The following is a 13270-nucleotide window of genomic DNA, read 5'->3' on the forward strand; positions in this document are numbered from 1 at the left end:
TGTTCATCAAAACAGTACATGGGTTTGCTCATTGTAAGTCTGTTTTAAGTCATGAGCATATGCCATGGCTTTACCAGCCATATCAAATGTCTGGTGCTATCATTGTTACAAGTAGATATCACTGTGTATTACAGACATTAGCATAAACTAATTAGTTCAGTTCAACCATTAAATGTATCAACTATAGTATAGGTAAAACCTGATTCCACACTTCCAGTTTGGCTGCTGCAGCTTGGCAAGCTTTCTCCATCTGTAGGATAAATGGTAAAACAATAATGAAAAGTCACAACTAAAATATTTACACACTACAAAAAGAAATTATAATACAAATATTACCTTCTGGCACATGTTAGGTCAAGTTCAGGGGTGACACTGGTGGCTCCATGGGGGCGCTCTGCTGCTTCTTTTTAACTTTAGGCTGTAAACAGTAAAAATGGTTACAGAGGACTTCGTGTAATTGTAGATTATGCTGATATTTTTCCTTCAAATCAATTGTGTTCAGCAACAACTTTAATTTCATACTAGAAATTTGTCTGAAATTTCCATTGTCCCAGCTTACAAGTTTTGTTTTTGTTTCAAAGTACCACGATTTAATTTAGCAAGCTAAGCTAATTTGCAGTCCAGAACCACTGTCAGGTTATTTATAAATTACATGTAGATTTGGGCTTAGTACAACACAAAATACCACATATACGGTGTCAAGATAATTAGTACCAAAGATTAACTTACCATTTTTCGACTTTTGAAATTCTTCGCACAACTCTTTGCTTTACACTTGCTCAGCTACGTATTGGCCGAATGAAGCTAGCTGGATTTGTGCGGGTGATAATCGCGCTCAAGAAGGCGGGTACCCATGCGTTAAACTGATTGGCTGTATGATAAATCAATAAATATAAAGACACAATTTTAATTGTTTCTTGATAATGGGAAACAAAGGGTATAAAGTTTACTGAAAAAATATATTAACTAAATTGTACTCAAACAGTGTCTTATATTTTCTACTTACTGTAAGATGGGCATCGATTGGCTGATTTACATGTCAATCAGCACCGGCAGCTGGTGCGGGAGAGAGAAAGAGCAGCCGCATCGAGAGAGAAAAACAACAAACAACTGCAGCAGCTAAACGAGCACAGTGGAGTCGAGGCAGCGCGTAACTTTCACACAAGATGCCCAATATTAACTTTTTGAGAAAAATAACTTTTAAGAATCGCCCAGAAGAAAATTTGAAATTTACCAGGTGGTTAATGAAGCTTGGGCTACTTGGAAGGTCAATGAAATGTCCATCGTGCTTTCATGCTATGAAGTTTAAACCTCCATATGGAAAAAAAAGAGGCTGCATGGTGAGTATTGGTCTAAAGTATGGTACAGTCAGTTGGTATGAGTGAGTAGTAAAATGCACATTCTCATGCTAGTCCAGATAAAAAAGAAGCTACTGCTTGTGAAAACGAAATGTTAGCATTAGCTTTAGTGCTAACATGCTGTCGACCAAATGCTATCGCTGGTAATGTGTCATGGCACAAAGTTAAAAAAAACAAAAAAACAGTACACCAGGCGATCTTTTGTGTTATAAAAGACACCTTTAGAGGTAGAAAAAGGATACGATTATGTTTGGTTGCAGTGCACAATGGGGAATGTGGGGCACAGTGGTTTAGCCTGATGGAATAGTTTATCATTTTGGTAAGAAAAGTGTATTGTATTTTTCTTTTTTTGTATTTTTCTAAGTAGTAAGTACTTAACTGGTTTTCATTTTTTAGGTTGTGCAGAGACATTTGTCACAGAGGCAAGTCCATCTCCAGGTCCATCAGATGTGGCTCCATATTTCACGGATCACATGTCCAACTTTCAACTTGGATGCATTTCATTTACAGGTAAATTTTGAGAATACAGACATAAAACCGCTAAATAAATTGAAACCATTTACCATAGACAATTAAATAAATACATAAGACACAGGGGACCACACAACTTATGCAGTGCTAAAAGCCAGAGAATAAAAGTGAGTCTTAAGACGAGATTTAAACACTCCGCGGTGGGGGCTGTTCGGATGTGGAGGGGCAGAGCGTTCCACACCTTAGGGCCGACAACGTCTGGTTTACGGTTCGTTTTCGAAACCACGAGCTGGAGCTGGCCCTCAGACCTCAAAGCGCGTGGGGGGGCGGTAAATTTGGATGAGGTCTGTGATATAGTGAGGGGCCAGTCCATTCAAAGCTTTGAAAACACACATTTTTAAAATCAATTCTAAAATTAACAGCCAGCACGAATACGCAAGGATTGGGGTGATATGTTCACGTTTTTTGGTCCCTGTTCAAAGTCGTGCCGCAGCGTTCTGGACTAATGGCAAACGGGAGAGTGCTTTACGGCCAATGCCTGAGTAAAGTGCGTTGCAGTAGTCCAGACGGCTTCAAATGAAAGCACAACTAAAGTGACGCGTCTCCTCCGAAGAGGAAAAAAAAAAAAAAGAGCCGTTCACCTCCGCGAACCCGTTCATATCGTTCACTGTAAAGACTCGTTCAAAAGAGCCGGATCATTCGCGACCGACACATCACTATAAAAGACAAAGATGATAAAAACACGATTTTAAAACGCCATTGATCTGTTTATCAATTTTAAATCCCTGTCTATGGTGACGTCAATGCTGGTGTAATCCAGGTGCCTAATATTGGCCAGCTGAAAGGACTTCCAGCCAAAACAACGTCCCAAATTGTTATCAAGGGCAACATTTGTCAAAAAGCAACCTTTGTCACGGTTCAGTCTGGGACATAGACTGAGACCTGATGTAGAGATTATTCTGGTTATTCTATCATTCAGCTCAACCCTAGTTAAGACCAACTGTTTGCTATCTAAAGACTCCCAATAAACTCCAAACAATGTTAAAGGCGGGGGGACGAGGAAACATAATTGGCCATTTAATGTCCCTTGTATCATGAAGTGATCAAATTATTTTTATTATTATTGTTAATTGAGTTCACATGATGGAGCATTGGTGTGCCTAGCTCAACACGAGGCATGTAAAAAGTTCAATATATTTATGTATGTTTTTTTTAATTATTATTATTTAAACACTTACATATATTTGACAGATTTGCACAAGGCCTTCGACAAGTGGACATGCTGCAGGAAGGGATTACTGGCAGCTCTGCAACTCTGACCAAACTTGCACATGTACTGCGCAAAGTTTGTAAATCTGCCATGCAAAGGATGAGAAGAGGAGGAAAACAGATTGTAGGAAGGAGAAGAGAAATTGTGCTCATTGATGAAAGCAAATTTGGGCATAAAAGAAAGGTTTGTAAACCCAATTACAGGCTACTGAAATAAGCAAATCAAAAAATCATCAAGTCAATCAAGTTTCACTGCTTGTATACATTTCAGTGACCCCTAGAAATGCATTTGTAATAAAGCTCTCAATTGTACTAGAGGTTGTATCTCAGACAAATGGGATGGTGGGATGCAATACTGCATAATATACCTGTGTATTGATGAGTGACCTGTTGAACAGATATTTTTTACATTTTATTTGATTAAATCTTGTCAATCACTTCCTTATTTTTCTTCTGTGGATTGCAGTACAACAGAGGTCGGGCAAGTTGCCGAAATTCCTGGGTTTTTGGAATACTTGGAATCAAAGAAGAAAGAAGAAGACCAATTCTGAAGATTGTGTCCCGCCGCTCAACTGACCATCTTCTACCTCAAATAAAGAGACACGTTCGTCGTGGAAGCTCTATAATTTCTGATGGATGGAGGGCTTACTTACCACACTCTCCGTGATGAAGGATTCACTCACACCACTGTCAACCATAAAGAGAACTTTGTTGATCCACGAACAGGCGCACATACACAGAATTTGGAAAGACTTTGGGGGGTCTGCAAATCCACAATCTGGAGACTTAGAGGTAATCGCACTGAAACCATGCTGAAAGACCATTTAGATGTGATTGAGTGGACATATTGGCGTGGGAACCTTCACAAAAGTGGTCCACTTGGGATGCCTATGCATGAAATTAGAAAGGCATTTCCAGTCTAACTAGATCAATATGAAAACTATTTGGCATGTTTTGTAAATGAGCCCATTTTACATTCTTAAACATTGTTTCTCATTTTCAAGAAACAATTGTATTTGTGTTTTTCTGTCGGTTACTATAATCCTTACTGATTTACTGTAGTGGTTGCATTACATCAAGCATACATTTGAAGATTGCCAGCTTTTTTGGACAACTAGACAGCATTTATGCATATGTGCTGACCGAGAAGACGTTTCTTACAGTTTTTGTTTCATGTGGATAGGCAAAGTAATTGCATTCATTTTAAATTACAATACTGTTGTGTATACAAATAAATTCTGAAAATAGTTTGTTCTGATTGTGTTTTATGTAATTAATTGGTAAAAATGTGTTTGTTTTTAATTTTTTGCATTTATTAGGTATGAAGAGAAGTCTACTTCAGAATAGAGACCTATTTGGGTTTAATTGGTGTTGAACTAATAGTTAATTAGTTATTATCAAAACATCACTTCAGAATGGGGAACATATTCTTAGCTATAAATAATTAATTAACAGCTAATTGGTTATAAATTAGACGGCGTATGATTTGTTTTCTTGCTTAGGATTTGTCCCTGTTTATCGAGAGGTAATAAACAGGTAACAACTGTTTGTGTAGTATTAACACCTAATAAGGCCTGTATAACCAGAAGCGTATTAACACATTCATTAATGTCCAATAACCTTCTAATAAATAGTAATTAAGATTTAATAAATGGGAAAGTGTTAGTTAGAAGCTAGTTAGATGTTGAATAAGGTCATGCAAAATAAGGACTAATAAGTGCTTTATAAACACTAAGAGCTAATTAACCATCAATTAGTACACTAATTAGCACTTAATTAGCTGTTAATAAGTGAGTGCTAAAATAAAGTGTTACCTATCTCCCCTCACTGGAATAAATCGATTCCTTAACAACTCCTTGAAAATTATTGAACAAAATAGCGACCCCTGCTGACAGATTTGTCCCATGGCTAAAAAAACATCTATCCCCCCATTGGGATTTCCAAAACTTCTCATCGTTTTTAACTGAGTGAGTTTCCTGTAACATGATAATGTCTGCCTTTTTTCTTCAACAAAACAAAAATATAGCTTTTCTTTTTGCATTGTCATGCAAACCTCTGACATTTAATGAAATCATCTTTAGCGCGCTATGGAAATTGTTGGTCATTTATTAGGAAAAACAAAACAAACAAACAAAGCAACACGACTGTCTGACTGAGCGACGCACGGCGGGGCAGGCTCTGACGCTGCCGCTCGGGTTTGGAAATAAATTTAAAAAAAAATCGTGCCACATGTTATATGATATTGTTTTAAATATTCTTAATAATAAAAATAAAAGGGTTGATGTATTTTAATATTTTTTAACCTCTGAACTCCCGCCTGAACCGAGAGCATTTTCTCCAGTTCAGCTTTACCCAAATCCTGTAGGCCAGTGTAACACCTCATTTGAAAGCTAAGATCTACAAAACTAAATTGATCTTTTTCCTCACATCATCAGATTTTTTTCATCACTTTCTTTGTTGGGCAGTCATCACATTTTTGTCAAATTTTCGTGACTTTTTTTGTCACTTTTTCGTCAAATTATTCGCATTTTTTTGTCAAATTCTTATCACTTTTTTGTCCATTTTCTGTCACTTTTTTGTCCATTTTTTCTCAATTTTTCGTCAAATATTTCTCACTTTTTTGTCAAATTTGTGTCCATTTTTGTCATTTTTTTTGTATATTTTTTGTCAATTTTTTGTCACTTTCGTCACTTTTTTCTCACTTTTTTTACATTTTCATCCTTGTTTTCGTCTCAGTTTTGGAGAAAATGTGCTCGGTTCAGCTGGGAGTTCAGGGGTTAATAATATATTTATTGCGTCCCACCAGGGGCGGACTGGGACTGAAAAACGGCCCTGGGCTCTGACCAGCCTGGCCCAAATTAGCGTAAATGTGCAGACAAATTTAAACCTCTTACCAATTCCCACCTGCCTTAAAGGGATATCTCGGGATTTTTGACATAGGGCCTCATTTCCTACACTCTTAGAAGTGATGTGTTGAAATTTAACACAATTTCTGTGTTAAGGCGCATTTAACACATGATGTGTTCATGGTAGCACATGTTGTGTTACTATTCTGTTGGTTTTGAAATTTCTGTGTAAAATGAAATTATACAAAATAACACACCTCATGTGTTAAATTATTATCCAATCACGTTGCGTATTTACAATAACACACTACATGTGTTAAACTGTTGTCCAATCACGGAGCGGGACAGTCCGCTCAATCTTCAGCTCCAGCCGCCATTTTCACTGACCGAGGACGAAATATAAGCGCCAAGTCAACACTTACAAGGTAAGCGAGTATTATTTTGTTCATATTTCACATTAGTTACTTTCCGAAAACTGTTTTATTTACGTCCCCTGTTTGCCGTTCGCAGGAGAAGGGTTTTTTTTGTTGGTAAAAGCAAGTCCGTCGTAGCCGTATGCTAGCTAACTTCCTCTAGATAACACAGTGATTGCCTGGCTAATGTCAAACCAAACGCAGAGTCGTTGCGCATTGAACAGGATTATCTTCCCTTGCGCGGGGCTGAAGTGAGGCCGTAGACGTGAGTACAGGTGCGGGACAGTAGCCTCCTCTGTCCCCGCCTCACACGCCTCCTCCCCGGGCTGACTGCGCTCTCCTCCTGCCCCCGCTCCGGGTCTCATACTCCGCTACGTGGATCTTAATCTGGCGGTATCGAGCATGTCTGACTGACTAAACGCACCCTTGCGGGTGCGTTTAGTTTCATGTTAGCGAGGCGAGCTGCCTCTGCTGTTCGCACTTAAAGTCCGGAGTTTTGTTTTGGCCAAAGCTAAATGACTGAAAAAGCCAGGGCTGTGTTTGTGGACTTGGGGCGCGGACAGGGGCTGGAGCTCTCGCTTTTGCGCGTATAATGAAGGCAGGTCGGAGATTATAGAATTTACATTAAATCAACACTGTCTCAAAACTCTGGTAAAACTAAAATCTAAAGTTTGATGGTTAATTGTGCACCATATATGCAAAAGTTATGGTATTTTAGTGAAAGCAGTTATGAGAATTAAACTTTAAAATGTAATTACAGAGCCTGACATTTTTCCTTCACGAAAACAATTTCTTCTCTTACAGATTGTAAAATGAAGGCCAGAGTGGACAACAGGTATGCTCTGTAGATTATTTAAATGAGATGGTTAATAAACCTATTTATATTGTCTGAATATGTCTCCAAATCTGTATAATGCGTAATGCAGTTGCATAAATGTCTGTACTCTGATCTGTATTGCAGATTCATTAACAGTACCAGTCGTCAGAATAAGAAGCCTCCAGTGGGACCTTCTCTGATGAAGACCCAAACACAAGAGGGGCATTTGTCATTAGGAGCAAAGAAAATGGTGAGTTATGTATTTGTGATACAGTCAAGCAAGAATTCAGACCATGCTTGATAGTTAAATGATATTTTCTGTATTTTTGCCTTTTCCCAGCCGTCTTTCAAACTCCAATAAAACATAATAATTCCCCTTCAAGATAGATTTGGTGAGTACAAAGTACAAACTCTCTTAAACTTCTAACATTCTGTAAACTTATCTCACAATTGACTTCAACCGTGTTTTTTAATTTGTGTTTTCCTAGAGTCGTGTTCCTCCTGAGCTCTTCAACATTTACCTATACGTCTGCATCAGGACGTGCTAATGGATCAGAATCATTTATTACTCGCTGTGCAGAAGTTTCTCCAAACAGTGAGTTTTACTATATGTTTCTGAATATTTGTTGAGTCTTTGTAAAACATCAAAACATAATTTGCTTCTGTATCTGTTGTGCAATATGAAGAAATATGTATCATTTGTTAAGCGCATAAGTATTCAAATGTTTATGTATTGTGTTGTTTCTCAGACTTGATAAAGCATCGAAAGCCCTTTTGGAAAAATACCGAGACCCAACCAACCAGCAGCCCAGGACCTCTCCCAACAGCCCAGGACCAGCTCAGATCCTCTCCCAACAGCCCAGGACCAGCTCAGGTCCTCTCCCAACAGCCCAGGACCAGCTCAGGTCCTCTCCCAACAGCTCAGGACCAGCTCAGGACATCTCCCAACATCTCAGGACATCTCCCATCAGCCCAGGACATCTCAACAGCCCAGGACCAGCTCAGGACCTCTCAACAGCACAGGACTTACCGCTGCACTGAGCTACACCAACTCGCAGAACAACAGTCATCGCCCAAACGAGTGATGAGTACCAGAGTTTAGTGAAATTATGATTGTGTAGTGTAAGTCAGGACTTGGCCAACTAACCTCAAGTTTAGATTTTTATTTTTGATTGAAAAGAGTTTGACACATGACTAAATTTAACAAAACTCTTATCTTTGATGCGAAATCACGTGACAAACTAAATTGTGGCTTGTGAACATCCTGATTGACTGGTCACATTTGGCACAATGGTAGTGACTTTAGTATGGTGTAAACTTAATGACTATATGGTAAACATGGAAAATGCAAATCAGACCTGTCAAATTTAAAACTCAATGTTTTTTTCAAACTTCCTCCATGTTTCTAGCCTACTGCCAAGACATTTTTATGTTTTTTATATATTTGTGATTTGCTAATTCATAATAAATAAAGAATTACTTTTAATTATATTGTTTGTGATTATTTTAGTGTGCTTCCTGCATGTACAGTATGTATAATATTCATTTTGGAGTAAAATGAATATTAGATGATAAACAACACAAAATGTGTTAAAAAAAAGCACATCCCCGTGTCTAGTTAAGGACTACACAACATGTGTAAAAAACAACACAGTCAGTGTGTTGAAATTTTTAACACATTTCATGTGTTAAAAATGTCAACACACTGACTGTGTTAAAAACAACACATGTTGTGTAGTCCTTAACTAGACACGGGGATGTGCTTTTTTTTAACACATTTTGTGTTGTTTTTAACACATCTGTTTTAAGAGTGTAGTTATCCAGAGTGTTGTTGATTTCTGGAGATATTTTTTTCTTAAATTCATGCAGTTCTTATATTTGAAGAGCTTAGTGCTGCTAGGCTAGTGCATGTCTATGGTATCAGCTAGCTTGCATTAAAAACAGTCTGACCCGCTCCACAGAGCACCTGAGACTAATCACTTATAACACCAGACTAACCATATAAATGTCTGTGTCCATAGAATCATGTTTGAAATATAACTGACCTGCATCACATGAATTACCGCATTTTGAGGGACTATTTTCTAGCAAATCACTCCGCCGCTGCGTAGCTTATACAACCACAAAGCTGATGCTGCTCCAATAAAGGTTATGATAAATGCAAAATAGTTATAATGATTCTATGGACACAGACATTTATGTGGTTAGTCTGGTGTTATAAGTGATTTGCCTCAGGTGCTCTGTGGAGCGGGTCACACTGTTTTTAATGCAGGCTAGCTGATACCATAGACATGCATTAGCCTAGCACCACGTAACTCTTCAAACATAAGAACAGCATGAATTTAAGAAAAAAATGTCCCCAGAAATCAACAACATTCTGGATAACGAGGAAATGAGGCCCTATGTCAAAAATCCTGAAATATCCCTTTCAAGCAGTATTAAGTAACTCATGCCCCTAGAGTCCAAAAGCGCAACTGCAGGTGTCGTAGCAAGTTGCGATTTTTTTACTTATTAATTGTCCGTGAGAGTAAATACTACGCTGACAGTGGGACAAAGGGACAGAGGGATTTTGTACATCCAATTACACAATGGAGATTTTTTTTTTTCACTCAAACTTGGCTGTAAGTGCTGTTTAAGTGGCGCTAGCCCACAGTTAGCTTTGTCCGTTAGCCTGTTTTTGGGTTGTCTAATTTTTCTTTTGTAAACACAGCCATTGTTTCAATAATGCTGTAACACTAATAAAGCTAAAATACAATAGAACAACAAGTGAGTGCTGGAATCTTGTGCTTTGAGTACTTTAAAAAAATAAACTATTAGCAATTAAAAGCCCTTAGACATTTTCAGAGTTAATATGTTTATTATGTTTTCTAGGCAGGCTAACACATGGTAACTATTATATTCTCTATTATTATAATGTTATGATTATGTCAGGACAGAGACTGCTTGGACTCATTATACCACCTTGCATTATACAGTTCAGTGTTTTATCGTTGCAGAGTTTTTATTTATTTATTTATAAACAACAATAGACAAATGAGACAAATGGAAACAATATCTGAGGCCCATCACGCAACAATTGAATAGAATTTTCTACTTTTCAAATAAACAAATGCAACATGTCTGGTCCTTTGTTGGGTTAACCTCTTAAGCCCCACCTGAACCAAGCACATTTTCTCAAATTTGGCTTTACCCAAATCTGAATGTGATCCAAATGTTTTTTTTTTTAAAGCAACAAAAGAGCAACAAAAAAATGACAAAAAGCCCCCCCTAAAAAAACAGCAACAGAAAAGACAAAAATGTGATGGAAAAGTGAGGAGTGAGTGAAAAGAGCGACGCAAATCTGGCAAAAATGTGACAAAAAATGCAAAAAAATTCAAAAAAGTGACGACAATGCGGCAACAATATGAGGAAAAAGATCAGTTTTGATGAGTTTTTTTTTTTTTTAATATATATATATATCTTTATTTGAATTGGGACAGTGCACATTAATCAACATGTGTTTCTTCAACATGTAAATGTGCCGGAGTTTGCCATATAGGCTAATTTTCATCTGTCGTCCCATGGCAGGTTGATGTCATGACAGGACAAACATACAGCAGAAACACCATCACAAAGACCGTGAATGATGAATGACAACATTAAATATGTAAAAAGTAGGTAAATTCACAGATAAAAGATCAGAAAGGGACAATACACAAAACACCACAATCTTCCACACAGCGAGACATGTATCAGTGGTGACTCTAGACCATGGTGTGTTCACATGTCTGATTGTCCAAAAGCCACTTCTTCACAGAGTTTCTAAAAACGTGGACTGAGGTCAGGTTCCTCAGTTCTGTTGGGATCACATTCCAGGAGTGAGCTGCTCGTACTGAGAAGGCAGATTGTCCAAAAGAAGTCTTTCTAAATGGGTAGGTTAGGCTAAATTGTTGGTCTTAAGCTCTGGCCTATAGGCTGGAGAAAATGCACTCGGTTAAGGCAGGGGTTAAAAAGGTTTTATTGTACTTTATTTGATTTCTAAGTGAATTTTAACTCCAGTTTATACAAATTGTGCTCTCTATATAAACTTGGAAGTTAAAACTACCCCAGCAGCAGGCTGAGTGACTTGCAGACCACCCCCACCAGGGAGCGTCCTCGCCTCAGGCCGCCGCCCCCAGCCTGATCCACCACTTTGATCCTCACCTGCAGCTCCTCCACCTCCCCCTAAACCCCCTTAAACCTGCATGTGGCCCTGCTCTGCCTGATGGTGGCGCTCTTCTAAAGGCCTGTCAGACTGATCCGATCATCAGCAGGCATGCATGTGTCCAGGCCAATGTGAAGCCTAGCAGGCGGAGCAAAGGTGATTTGTCTTTTATAACATTGTCTGGATAATACATTATTTGAATCGTATAAGATTTTCATTTTGCTTTGGATTTGTTGCTAGATTCTACTGTAACTATTTCTTAGTGCTATTAAAAATGTTTTTTTCTTTATTCTTGTAAACAGGCTTGCAAGTGCAGGTTCCACATAGGAGCGTCAGCGTTTCATGTGGTACCGAGACCTTCATGGAAATCCCTCTTCCTGAAAGTCCCCGGGCAGCCTCCACACCACTGAAAAGGAAAAGGTGTGACGTGTCTGTGTCTGACCCCAGCTTCCATCTGAACAACAGTTCTCTGAACTGTTCAAGGTACAAATTATGGGGGGATAAATGCTTTTGTAATGTTTAAAAATATACGTTGGAACAAATTGGATTGTATTGTCTTCAATAGTTACATTTGCCTTTTTCTGCAACATAGCGCTTCCACTGAAGTCCCTCCCCACAAAGCCAAAAAGTACATTGTTCACGAGGACCAACTGTTGGCACTTTTCCAGAAATGTCCTGTCTGCACTCATCGTTGTACAGTTGACACAGCCACATTGGGCACACTCCTCAGGGTGAAACAGCACTGTCCAACCTGTGAGTACTTCAACGACTGGTCCAGCCAGCCGATGGTGAAGGACATCCCAGCTGGAAACCTTCAGCTTTGTGCTGCTGTCCTCTTCACTGGCTTGTGTTTTGCTCAGATTTCCAAGGTAGAGCCAAATTCTCATCTGTATTGACTATGTTTCCATATCGTTCAGTTGGCAATATTACTTTACAATTTATAGTTCCTGAGGGCTTTCAACATTCAAGGGCTGTCGGAGCAAACTTTTCACAAGCATCAGGCCAAGCTCCTCATCCCAACGGTCAGCTGGCAGTGGAAGCTTGAGCAGGATGAAAATATCAGGGAGGCAGCTGCTAGTGGGGCTTTGACAATGGGCGGGGATATGCGCGCTGACTCTCCAGGTAAATCATTTATTAATGAATGAAGATTATTTTTATGTTTGAATAAAAGTATGCCAAAGTGTAATGTGCATTGCTGCAGGACATTCAGCCAAGTATGGTAGCTACACTATGATGAATCTGCAAAGTAACAGAGTAATTGACATCCAACTTGTCCAGGTAAAACACCATCATGATTACATTTGGACATTTAAATAGGGATCATTGTGCACATTTCTGTAGAGCATTCTGTTCTCTTTGAGAGCAATGAAGTTGGAAACAGTGTGAGGATGGAGAAGGAGGGATTTATACGCAGTCTGACCATGCTGGAAGAGAGGGGTGTCAAAGTACAGGCCATTGTGACAGACCGACACACAGGAGTGCAGAAGTTTATAAGGGAGGAAAAAAAGGACATCACTCACTATTTCGACCCTTGGCACATGGGAAAGGGTATGTATTGAGTGTAAAATTAACATTAAAAAAAAGATTGATGAGCTGGCGAGGAAAAAGACCACTCAGGACGTGGGCCCGTGGAGGAAGAGCATAGTCAACCATCTTTATTGGTTAGCTTCAACTTCCTCCTCAGGAGAAGAAGCTGTGGCTAAGTGGACTTCTGTGGCCGACCATATACAGGATGTTCACGCTCATGACAATGCCCTGTTCCCATGCTGCCAACACGAGCCTCTGGTTGGGGAAAGAGCAAGGCAGTGGCTCAGGCCAAGTATGTAAAGACTATGCTTTTTTTTTTTAATATTTTAAGTTGCATTGGAAATTTTCCATTGGCTTTCTAAACCAAGTAAATTTTCCATTGATGT

General features: G+C 38.9%; 1 protein-coding gene across 1 annotated transcript; it reads left to right on the forward strand.

Annotated features, from left to right (window-relative positions):
• Positions 1-11453: 11453 nt before the first annotated feature.
• On the forward strand, positions 11454-12916 carry LOC306977572 (uncharacterized protein; the record flags this gene model as incomplete). Its single annotated transcript, XM_079575963.1, has 6 exons — positions 11454-11513; positions 11660-11840; positions 11950-12226; positions 12302-12479; positions 12559-12635; positions 12719-12916. The coding sequence occupies exons 2-6, from the start codon at positions 11719-11721 to the stop codon at positions 12914-12916; spliced, it is 852 nt and encodes a 283-aa protein (XP_079432089.1). The 5' UTR covers positions 11454-11513; positions 11660-11718.
• Positions 12917-13270: the final 354 nt, after the last annotated feature.

Source organism: Gobius niger, assembly GCF_951799975.1.
Source record: "Gobius niger genome assembly, chromosome: 1".
Classification (NCBI taxonomy): Eukaryota; Metazoa; Chordata; class Actinopteri; order Gobiiformes; family Gobiidae; genus Gobius; species Gobius niger.